Raw genomic sequence first — 12731 nt, 5'->3', positions numbered from 1 at the left:
CTCGGGGATGGAACTGGGGGGCATCCAGCCCACAGTGAGGACGCCGCCGTGGGAGGCGGAGGGGGGGGGAGGAGCTGGAGGGCCGGCGTGACCTTGGCCTGTGGTCTGAACTGGTACAGTGAGAGCCCTGCCAGGAGCAAACCCCGCCCCCGCCACTGTTCCCCTCCCCCCTGATTGCACTGGACCCCTAATTTCCAAACCCCGAGCACCTGGGCTCCGAGTCAGGATGCTGGGCGGGGTCGGGCGACGACTGCCCCCTAGCTGGAAGGCACACCAGCTTCCACCCTCCACGGTCCCCTCTGACCCAGAGGAGAGGACACCAGATCTTGGGTAACAATGGAGCCCGCGGCGCGCGGCGGGCACCCGAGCATGCCAGGCGCCCAGCAGCGCGCCCCTTTACCGGGCAGGGAGGCCGGGTGGGGCCGCAGCACAGCCTCGCCCGCGCCAATCTACTGACTCGGCTCTACGTGGCAGCGACACTGCCGACCCTCGCCTGGCTCCGGGGTGCGTCCCCCACCCCTGCCGCGCCTTCCTCAGCCCCTCCGGGCCTGTCCCGCAGCGTCCAGGGGCGCCCTGCTGCTCCTGCCCCAGGTCACTACCCGGCCGCCTCCCGGGCGTCCGGAGTTAGGAGCAGCAGCCGCTACCTCCCGAGCGCCCTGCACGCCTCGGCGGCGGATCCCCAAGATCCTGGGCTGGGACCCCCCGGGGGTCCGAGCGAGCACGCCTAGGTGGGCCAGCTCGACCCTGGCTCTGCCACCGACCTCGACGCCCCAGACACACCCGCCAGCCCGCCCTGGGCGCGGACCCCCGGCGCCTCCCTTCCCGGGAAGGTCCCAACAGGGCCTGCGGGAGAGACGGACAGACGCACGGGGAACGCACACGGAGGGAAACTTGTTCCTCCCCGTCTCCTGTCAGGCAATTGCTGGCGAGCCCGTGCGGGGAGAGGGGCGGGAGGAAGCGAGGGAAGGGCTCCAGAAGGGGAGGGGAGGAGGAGGTGGGGGAAGCAGGGGTGCAGTTGGTGAAACAACTCCGTCTCCCGCTCATCTTTTCATTGCTTGCTCCTCTCCTTCGCGCAGACACCTCGGACCTCCCCTGGGCGCCAGCTCCTCGGCTCCAACGCGTCCAGAAACAAGCCGGATTTTTTTTTTTTCTTTCTTTCTGGAAATTGGCGTTGGTGTGCGTTTCTCTACGTCTCTCCTCCTCCCACCACCACCACCACCCCCCCCTTTTTTTTTCTGAGACATGGCCCGGGCAGTGGCTCCTGGAAGAGGAACAAGTGTGGGAAAAGAGAGAGGAAACCGGAGCTAAATGACAGGATGCAGGCGACTTGAGACACAAAAAGAGGAGGGTTTCTCTCGGATCACGGCATTGCCTCGCCGCTTTCCTTTCTCCAAGACGGACTGAGGATTTTACAGCTCTGGGAGGAGTGGAAGCGCTCCGGATTGTTGAGATCGCCCCGGTGCTCTGTTTTCCCTGCACGTTCGGTTCTCCCGCGTCTGCCCGGGAACCCAGCGAAGGGAGGATGGAGAGGGGGCTACCGCTCCTGTGCGCCGCGCTCGCCCTGGTCCTCTCGGCGGCCGGCGCTTTTCGCAACGGTAAGTGACAGGCGGAGACGCGCGGCCAAGGGGGTGAACCCGGCTCCAGGCTGCCCGCGTCCGGACCCCGGACCCGCGCCCAGCTGCCGGGATCCACCGCGGAGAGCCGCCTCCTGGGCGAAGGAAACTTTTATCCAGGCGGAGAAATCAAGCAATAAGATCAGTCGGTGTAGGGCAGGGAGATTTCAAGTGCTCTGACTCCCTCCCGAAGTTGGTTGTTTGGCCGTGGAGGTTTTCCTACCTCCGCTACAAGGCAGAACTGCTTACCTTCCCAGAGCAGCACGCCAATTATCTTAATAATGTTTCCTCCCAAAGGCAAATTAGATGAGACGCCCTTTCAGAAATCTGATGGCTGTTGAAAGTTAATGAACACTTTACCAGGAGAACTTCCTGGTTCTCGAGCAGCTCCCCCGAACTGTTTCCTCTGGTGGGTGCCTGCAGGAGATAGCGGTTTGCTGGTGGATGTAACTCTCTCCTCCGCTTTTGTAAATGGCCCTGATCTGTCTGGAGTATGAATGAAAGTTACATCGTGTCAGTAAAGGAATCTGATATATACAGTGTAAGGCACCAGGATATCTGAAAATCCCCAACCTAGTTGCAGCTTCCACTTAGCTTTTAAAACCACTCACTGTTAAGTAAATGGAAGACGGTGCTGGGTTATAAACAGTATCCTGTAACCTAAATAGTGTGTTTTAAAATGGGATCTGGTTGTAGGCATGTTTGACTTACACGGTAAAGTAGGTGGAAGCAAGGGGATGGCATTATCTTTACAGTAAGTCAAGATACAGCAATTATTATTAACTAATTATCAAATATTTACTTTTGTCTGGCTTAGATTTCAATCAGTAATTAGAAGGAAAGACCATCCGCTACGTACGGTGGTATATTGTTTTAATAAGAGACCACAAGTGGAGGAGTTCATACCGAGAGGAATGTAAATCACATCTTTACGATGGAAGTTAATCTTTCTAATATGCTTTCTGGAGGTTTCGTGATTGAAGCAATCGATTTCCCCAACAGCTACCAAGCAGTGTTCTAAAAGATACACTTGGAAGCAAAACACACACACACACAATTGTGAACGTGGAGTTCAATTTATTAATGAACCTCGGATGATGGCATCTTCCTATAGTCTGGCAGGGAACGAAATAACATTCACTCCAATTGAAAGAGCTCAAGTGGTTAGACTTTAGAAATTACAGCAACCCAACCTCTGCCTCCACAACTCTGGAGATTAAATCGGTGGTGGTGTTCATAGGATGGATTTGAAATCCAATGCAAATAGCTTTCAGACTTTAGGTTGTGAGCTCCATATGTCTGTGTGTGGGGGTGTATGTGTATGTACCTACATGAGAAATATATATACTTCTTAATTTTCTTCACAGAAATCTGGGGAAGGCTGAGACCCTGAGCTTCAGTCGGTGACTTGACTAGTTAAACCCATGTTGCTGTGCTTGCAGGGACCAGAGCCAGTTAATGCCTCTGTAGCTCAGCAGACCTCTTCCAGCCATGTCCACCTCCTTCAAGTACCAGGGTCTGCTAAATTAATTCATTAACCTTATTTAGGACTAATGGTCCAGAATCGTTAGAAACAGCTCTTTCTTAATCAACTGTTAGAGAGATTTAACAGAGCCAGGGAGTCTAGGAGTCCGCATTATCTTATTACACTGTCACTTTCTCAGAAGTCACAGATTAAAGAGCTCTGGTGTGGTACTGAATCCACCTAAATGTCTTCTGAAGTGACTCTGTCGAGTGGCTACAAGCAGTGCTGTTTTATTTCACTCGTCTAACAGATGCCAGACACTGCCATGATGTTTGTACAGAGCTGGAGGAGACTTAATGAGATGGGGTCGCTTTCCAAGTTTTCTGCACATTTAAAATAATGCAAGAGCCTCGGCAGAATCACGTAACAGAGCCCAATATGATCATTAGCTGAGATTCTGAACTCCGGTTACAACATCATTTCTTCTTGGCAAACCTTAAGCTTCTAAAAGCCAAGGCAAAGGAAACCCATATAAGGCTACCCCCAGTCTAAGAAACAAAGTCAAAAACATCTAGCAATTGAGAAAAACAATGTAACTTATATTATCTTCTTTTTAATTTATGGGAAATGATTTCTGTAATGCATGTAGCTTTATGTATTTTTGATGTGCACTTCATCTTTCATTTCCATTTGACCTGGTTTTCCTGTAATAAAATTCTGTAGATTTATAAATTCATGCTGAGAGCAAAGAATGCCATTCGCTTTCCACAGGGAATCTATTAGATGCAATATTAAAATCTATATATACCATTACTGAAAATTTGTGATTGATAGGCTTATATATTTCACTGCTTTCATACCTGTTCTTCTTACATAGTTTATGCACCAAATTTTTATTGCTCGAAATTAAGCATCAGTAAATGTGGCAGCATTGCAGGCTGAGGCTCTCCAATATGAAATCCATCATTAAAAGTGACAATGAGGGTCCACACTGAACAATAAAGCAGCCCAGAGACTGGTTTCTTTGGCTCTTAGTGAATCACTTTGGCTTTTGGGTTTTTTGGAAGGAGGGCTCAAAGCTTGTTAGCTCACCTTTCCTAAACTGTGACAGTGTAGCTCATCATATGTGATACCCAGACCTCCCTGTGGTGGAGCTTTTTTCCAACTTGTAGGTAATTAGAATTAATGCTGTGTAGCTATTTATTTTTCTTTCTGCCCAGTTACTTTGATCTGGTCTCCAAGACTGAGCAACTTGGAGCAGTAGAGCAGAATTATTTCTGCTTCACCACATATACTTTGTTCTCTGATGATCTGGATCTCAAAAGCAGAGATAACTCAAAATCACTTAGGTTTACAGGCAGATAAAACAACAACAACAAAAGGTCTGGCTCTAAGCCAATTGAAATCCTGGATGACAATCCCCACTGATCAATGACACAGACCAGGCTTATCATCAAAAAGCAACACAAAGGGTCAAATAGCATCTTTTAGTCGCCTTCACTTAGAACTTGCTCCTTAATGCAATTACACTTCTGGGGGGATAATTAAGTCTAGCAGAGGCTCCCTGGGGACCATGTTAACATCCATTGAGGGGACTTAATGTTTTTAATGCTAGAAGACCTTTTTCTTGGGAGGGAACTTTGTGTGGGGTGGGGGTGGAGTCCTATCAGATCTCAGTCCGCTCTCCTCCTGAACCGACTTCCTGAGATCAAAGAGTGTCCTTTGGTGGTGTGTTGGTATTGGCGCCACCTGAAGGACCTGCAGGCGCCTCTTGGAGCTCCCCTTAAAGAGTTATGGAATGTTTAATAACCGGTCATTTATATGTAAATTTAGAATACCTAACTGGTTGTCAGGAAAAGGTCTACTAAAATATTATTTTTATTGCAGATAAATGTGGAGATACTATAAAAATCGAAAGCCCCGGGTACCTTACATCTCCTGGTTATCCTCATTCTTATCACCCAAGTGAAAAATGTGAATGGCTGATTCAGGCTCCTGACCCATATCAGAGAATTATGATTAACTTCAACCCTCACTTCGATTTGGAAGACAGAGACTGCAAGTAAGTGAGAATGTTTGAACAGGGCGCCACAGCACCATCTAGTGGGCGCAGGTGTCTATGGGGGGGGAGTCTGTGAACCACCTAGAATGTAAATGGATCCAGGAGGGATTCTGATCTAGGCCAGATCATGTGTCAATGGTATGGAAATTAAATTATGTTAAGTGATTTCTGAGTTCCCTAAACCAGGGAGATTATATTTAAATGTGTAATTTCTCATACTCTTTTTTCCTGTTAACACTTTTGGTTTTGGAACTCTTTTGTTAAGAAATGTGTATATATGCGTCTTTTTTTCCTGGAAAGGTGAAGAATTAGAAACCCAAACTCTCACTTGAGTTCTTACTAAATATCGTAGGTCACGCTCATATAGTGCATTGGCAGATGGTGAGGTCGGGTATTTTTTTTAAACAAATCTGGGGCATGTTTTGTGATCTAAGAACTGTGTTTATCTTACTGAGTTTGACGTGACCAAAGCAAATGGTCATTGAAAAAAAAAATGAGGACTATAGGGTAAGTCTAATGAGGGATTTTTATAGTAGATTAATAACTGCAGATCTCTTATGGAACATGCTAAAAGAACTGTTAATTCACGATGAATATAATGTTTGTTCATGTGCTTTTGCATTCCTATCTCCTGCTATGGTTAAGTTACTAAGCATGAAGTTATACCAGGTTTCATTATTATGAAAACATTCTCACTAGAGGGACAGTCTAAATTATATTTCCTCACTTCGTATGAAAGAACTGTGTGTAGGTTTTGCTTTCCACAGTTGGAAAGTATGTTTGAACATTGCAAGCGGCAGTCCACTCAGATCCAGGTTTGCTTTTCTCACTGGACATCCATGCAGCAGACCACCTGTCTCTGTCTTTATCTGTGTCATCCTGTTCTGGCACACTGACACTGCACATGGTGTATTCTCCAGAGACTTGAACCTGAATAACAACCTTCAGTGATGTTTAGATATATAGTTTTAGCAAAGGCAAGTAATCTATTTAAATCTCACTTCTAAAGTGTTTCTCAAAGACTGATATGTTTTCCCAAGTTTTCAAATGAGTTACATTATTTAAGATATTTTCTTTGCCAACACATAACCCTTTTAGAGAAGAAAAGAATAGTATGAAAATATGCAAGAAGTCCTCAAGAACCTGTTGGTTTGGTGGGGTAAACTAGTTTTTCATGGTCAGGGAGATGAGGTCATCTGGTTAATTCAACATCTGGTGCCTGGAGAATTAGCATACATTCGTGTCCTGTTGGTCAATTTCCAAATAATCAGTGGAACACTACAGGTAAAATTATGCCAATTTCAATTGAATCTTTGTTCTGTGATTCAGAAGTGCTTCAGGGCATTATATTGACTTTTTAATCTTGTGTGAAGGTTGACATTAATAGAGTGTTCCAGTAACTTCTTGGAAACAGGGAATTCTTTTTTTTTTTTTTGGCCAGTATTCTGTATGGTGGTTTTTACAATGTCAGTCACCTAGACAAATTGGAGACTTGTTTTCCATTTCATTTTATTTTGTTTTGTTTTATGTTTTGCATTTTACCAATACTTAAACTGCTATAGGAGATATTTTTAAGAAACTCTGGTAAAACACACTCAAGTAATAACATTATTCCTCAAAATAAGATGCTGTTAGATTTCAGTAAACTCATGCTTACTAATTCCTGATCTGAGAGTTTTGACCATGTATATATGTAATATAACAGTTAAGGAATTCAGAATAGTTATTAGCAGTGGTATGCTGGTCAATGTTAACAACTGGATCTAGGGAGGGGATAGGTCAAGTCCTGATCTGTGATATTTGCCGATTTCTGTAGTGTAAATATTCCTACCATGGCCAGTTTCAAACTACAGTGATGTCACTGTGCACAGACTTGCAAAGAACTGTGTACATCTGGTTCTCGTGAGCTGGTGTGAGCCAGCTCCAGCACCCAACTGCATAGGAGTGTAAGAAGGGGAAGCCAGTTGAATGAGATAATGTGTGTAAAGTGTTTACAAGTGTCTGGCACGCAGCAAGCCTTAAATAATTCTCTGCCATATCATGATGTGAGGTAGAGTATGGTAGGATGGGGGGAGCAAACTTTTTTGTTAGTTTTGTTATTTAAAGATGATAAGAACAGGGATAATTATAACTCAGAGTAAGGGACCCTTTAAGTGATATCAGCAAGAAACTGACAAGGCCAAGAAGATTGTTTCTGTAATTATGATGGTGAGTTTTGTTTTTGTTTTTTAATGCTACAGAATAAGGTGCTTTTTTAATTGTAGCAAGTGAGTATTTGTTCTCTGTGAAGGAGCCATCTCCTGCCCAGTCTTGAAGACTGATACCTTTAGCTTGATATGGTCAATGGAGATTATGGCCCTGGAAAATATCTTTGTGCCATGTTTCCAAGTGGTGCTACCTGATTGTTTTATCAATGAAAATTCCAAAAATGATATAGAAAGACCAACTTAAGACATTTGCCATCACTATCTTTCCTGACTGGTCCACATGACTCCTGGTTATTGTTGAAGGTTGCAGCTGAAAGTTCTACACATGTGGCACAATTATCTCCTTTGGGTTGTGAGAAGAATCCACAGCTTTAAAATCTACAGGGGGTTAGAATTCCCTAGCAAAATGGAAAGCACCAGAAACTCCTGTAGGAATAAATTCATAGACTTCCAAAGTTTATGTTGGATGTGCAAAAGTATAGATTTTGGGGGTTTGGTGGATTGTGGGGTTTTTTAGTTTATATTAAGCTACTTCCAAAAATGTATTTGAGATGACACATCACGTTTAGAGAACTGGGAAGCTTTTACTTATCATTTCTGTTAAGAACAAGCCGTTTGTCTTATTTGAGATATTTAATGTCTTTCCTTGTCTCAGCTATATTATATGTCTAATAGCAGTAAAAAGTACTTGCTGTTCCCGTTTTATAGTAAGATAAAATAGGGTAGTGGATATGAAAGCCCTTTGAAAAGCTAGAAGCTCCCCTCAGAAGCCGTTATTATCATTCTTAGGATATCTTTAACAACTTGGTGATTGTTAGAACATTTGGACATAGGAAACTAAGCAAACTAAATGTGTTAATCCAATAATGGGGATGATCCGCATACAATACATCCTGCATTTCTCTTGAAACTGTCGGTGTTCGAATAGTCAGCTTTCATAATGGGAGCGCTCAAGAAATTGATTCCTTCACAATTTGCTTATTGCAAAACATCCTGGAGACCCAAGTAAACAATTGTTTCTTCGAGTGTAGGAATAAATAAGTAATTAAATAGCCAAGCTCTGGTAGGAAAAATACCTTTATTTCTATTTTATTGTTTTCTTTATCATGAAATTAAAATATTCTCTCATAATTTTAACCATACAGTGAAATGCACACAATCACATATTTTCATGTGAAGAGTACCAGGACTGGCCCAGTACATAGTTAACCTGTGCTAACCTTACAGAAAGGTTTTTACAGTGGTTGGTGGGGGTGGGGGTGGGGCGGGCGGGGGGTGGGGGGGGTGTGGGGGAGGATATTGCCTTAAGGAAAATGAATGTCCACGTTGTGCCTGGTAGCTTTAAAAATTCAACCATCTATGTGTATGCCACCCCTGAATCACGTTTCATTACAAATAAGCATCAAAAACATAATATGAGAACTCCCTGAATTCTTTCATTGAACAAGGTGTGGTATCAATCAGTCAATCCATGGAGCCATAGAGCATCTGTCTGCAGGCTAATCTTGGGCTGGGATTTCTAGCTAACTAGTCTGTGCCTGGTTTTATTGTGATGTTGATACTGGAGGCGGCTATAGGATGTTCTGAATGGAGAAGAAAAGGAGGAATCTGATTTCTCTCTTTTGCACCAGCAAACTCCTCCATGCTTGTGAAGTGTCAAAGCAGAGTTAAAAGCAGGAAAGAAAGAAAAACCCACCTGCAGAGTGTTGGTCAGAAGGCAGTGTTCATGGTGCGTTGAAAATGGTTTTCAGAACTTACACTGAGCTGGTTGGGTTTTACTCCACTGGAGTTTCCTTCGGTGGTAAAGCGGCCATCTTGACTCTCATAAAACTTTATATCTGCATAATAAACAAGAATGTCATTGATACAGTAGTTAGAATTTATGGAGCTTTTCCGGTTTCCCAGCAATGCAAACTATCAGCATGATAATTTATAATGGTTTGTGACAAATACTGCTGAGCAAGGAGGTGTGTGGTTACATTCAGATCAGATGTCATCTGGGGAGCAATAAAAATTTCACAGACATTGGGTTAAAAACATTAGGAAAATGAATGTGAAGCTCCAGAAAGAGAGTCTAAAAATGTGGTGGTGATGGGGGAGAAGGGAGGTCTTCTGAGTGACAACTTCCTGACTTCACTGCCTGATTTGTCAGGGCTGTTTTGTAGGATTTCACCAAGACGCAAGGCTAACATCCCATAAATGCTTTTCTATCATGACGATTTGTAGCCTTTTCTTTGTGTAACCAATAAATTGGTGTCTTTTTCTTAATTCAGTGCAATCAAAGGAAGATTTCACTCTTGTAACTTCATATGAAGTTTAGACACATAAAACTGTAATTAAGTAGAGACGATACTCAAGTCTAGGGATTTTGTTGGAATAAATCACACATTGTCTTTAATGCTACTTTTAAAATTTCCTAAGCTGTTATAAACTTTGAAACACCATTTATTTTCATAGAATATAAACTCACTGAATGAAAATTAATCTTCCCTTAGCTCCTCAAATCTGATTTTTCCTGAAAATGTAATTATACAATGGTAACTTTGTTGTTATAGGGAATTTGGGGACTAAAAGTTCCATTTTTGGTTTCCCTAAGTTATATTTTTTGTTTTGATCTTTGTTCAGCATGGATTTTTGCATTAATTTTATTTTTTTTAAATTGCATTAAAGTATTTATCTAGCCTGATTAGTGAGTTTTTTTGTATCTGAGGCATGGGCGTACCCCTAGTCCTAGACTTGGGTTTTAGAGCATCACTTAGACCAAAGCAAACAAGGACTTTGTTTTATGGAAAACAGTGGGTGTTTTTTGCCAAAATAATTCTCTTTTTTCTATACTAAATATAAAAATATATTAAATTATAATCTATATCTAGAAAAATATACAAGTAAGTGTAACATTTGATACAGTTTTACAAAGTGAGCATACCCATATAAACCGAACCAGAGCAAACGTTTCCAGCTTCCTAGGAAGAGGCCACCTCCTGTCCACTTTAAGTCTCTGACCTTTGGCCTCAAGGGCAGCTGCCATCCTGACTTCTGTGATTCCATTTTTATGAATTTCAAAATCAGACAAAACTCATCTATAGTCTTGAAGTCTGGATGTACTGTCCTTTGAAGATCACCAAACTCTTTGGAATGGGGATAGAAAAACATGTTCTAATCCAAAAACAGTCTTACTGAAGCATTTTTTCTAATTGTTTTTCTTTGACTACTATAGAAATATATTTCTTTTTTTTTTTTTTTTTGGCAGTACGCGGGCCTCTCACTGTCGTGGCCTCTCCCGCCGCGGAGCACAGGCTCCGGACGCGCAGGCTCAGCGGCCATGGCTCACGGGCCCAGCCGCTCCGCGGCATGTGGGATCCTCCCGGACCGGGGCACGAACCCGCGTCCCCTGTATCGGCAGGCGGACTCTCAACCACTGCGCCACCGGGGAAGCCCAGAAATATATTTCTTGCTTATACTACAGTTATGTTAAAATAAACACAAAGTTTTTGGTCCAAGAGCCTGCTTTTTATGCCAGGCAAATTCAGAACGATCTTCCTTTGCTTTATTTTTCCTCATCTTTTCATTGCTGATTTTGATCTCAAGTAACTTCCCAACATGGGCAACGTGAGAGGCACCACCACCAAGCTAAATTCAATTAAAAAACTATTGAATGGGTAGAAATGAACTCTTCTCAGAACAGCGGATGTCAGTGTGGTTGCTACCACCTGCAGCATCCTTTGTTGCTGCTCAAACAGATAATCATCTACTTTCTTCCTTTTGATTTCTTTCCGCATTAGCACTGATTTAATTTGAAAAGAGCTCCATGTGTTTAATAAAATTAATTTCCTTTATTATTTCTTCCTATAAGCAATCACATTGGATCATAATGAATTTTGAGTATTACAAGGTCGTTGTGTGTTGGGCATTTCCGTAATTTGAAAGAAGCAACCTTTATGAGAAGATTAGTTGAAATCTTACCCAATTGAATCAACATGTGCCTGGCATTTCCAACCAGATTTCATTTTGGGGAGGCGGCCCTTCAAAATTGATCCAAGGGAGACATATGCCTGCAGCCGGCATGCGTATTATCAGCTCCTTTCCTTCCAGCGTAAAACATGATACTTGTATGCGTGCTGACATCCTTCGGAGAAGCACATACACAAACACATATGTGCGTGTGCGTGCTTGTGAGGGAGACTATAAAATAGACTTAACTAATGGTCGTTGTAGTATTCATCAAGGCTGATCATTAAGCCTGAAGAAAAACAAGAGACAAGATTAGTGTTCAGATCAGGTTCCAAATGCCTCTTAATTGGGTGTTTGTAATCAATCCTGACTCTAGGAGTCAGTGACCTGGCAGAACATAGCACCTCCAAAGAAGATATTTCCTGCTCTTCTCTGGTTGATTGAACTGTGTCCCGTATCCAGGTCAGTTAGGATGACACAAGGTCGGGACAACCCTCAGACTGGCTGTGAAGCACACCAAACACATTATGATGGCTTACGGCTGAAGTCATTTAGTCTTTACAGATAGCACAGAAGGTGAACTGCTTTCATTCAGAATTCTACTAAATTCTGCAGAAGCACGGAGAGGAAAAAAAAAAAACTTTTGGCTTCTGTCCATTCAATTGCTTGTAACGTAGTTTTTCTCCTCATCAAGCCCAGGTCTGTATTGCACATATCTTATATCTTATTTATGGTCAATGTGTTTTTTCTCCTTTAATTTAAGTCATCAATAGAATATTTATTTCTTAATTTTTTAAAAAATTTTTTAAACTTTTTATTTTATATTGGAGTATAGCCGATTAACAATGTTGTGATAGTTTCAGGCCCGCAGCAAAGCAACTCAGCCATACATGTACGTGTATCCATTCTCCCCCAAACTCCCCTCCCGTCCAGGCTGCCACGTAACGTTGATAGAAAGGAGTCGTCGTGGCTGGTTCTTGCTGCTTAGTCCTCTGTGGCTGCCATGTGCTCACTAAACACTCTGTGCTTCGTCGGACTTCATTTCACTTAATCTTTTTATCATCCTGTTTTGCAGATGATAGCACTGAGGCTTAGAAAAGTGAAATTAACTGACCCCAAATGCTCAGCTGCTGCACCAATATCTTTCCATCTTTGTGATTGAAGCGGCTTGGGATATACTTTTTGAATGCGAAAATTCGAATGAAATATTACTAGACTACTTTTTATTCAGCAGCCGTTTTCTTCTATGAAACACACAAGAATTTAAATACAAACCAGCTGATTCTGAGGAAGGACTTAAATTTTAAACTCTTAGTTTGGATTAAGTGAAGCCTTGTGCACAGAAACTTCCAACAAATTGATGATTTTCCACTGAGTCAAAACTTGTCTTAGCAATGAAATTTGCGGTGGATGCGGCAGGGGGTGTATCTGAA

The 12731-nt window shown here is 42.9% G+C and overlaps 1 protein-coding gene across 11 annotated transcripts in view; it reads left to right on the top strand.

The window, feature by feature from the left end:
- Positions 1-218: 218 nt before the first annotated feature.
- NRP1 (neuropilin 1) overlaps positions 219-12731 on the top strand; it is a 138992-nt gene continuing 126479 nt past the window's right edge. For 6 of the 11 annotated variants that reach the window (XM_032618639.1, XM_032618618.1, XM_032618646.1 and 3 more), the window contains exons 1-2: positions 1017-1595; positions 4966-5140. In XM_032618639.1, coding sequence (XP_032474530.1) covers positions 1523-1595; positions 4966-5140 — 248 coding nt within the window. In that variant the 5' untranslated portion in view covers positions 1017-1522. Of the gene's footprint in view, positions 505-973; positions 1596-4965; positions 5141-12731 lie in introns of those variants that run through there. The other 5 variants (XM_032618635.1, XM_032618584.1, XM_032618611.1 and 2 more) reach the window with 4 other exon arrangements.

This window comes from Phocoena sinus, chromosome 2, assembly GCF_008692025.1.
Source record: "Phocoena sinus isolate mPhoSin1 chromosome 2, mPhoSin1.pri, whole genome shotgun sequence".
Lineage (NCBI taxonomy): Eukaryota > Metazoa > Chordata > Mammalia > Artiodactyla > Phocoenidae > Phocoena > Phocoena sinus.
This window is presented reverse-complemented; position numbering and strand designations above follow the sequence as displayed.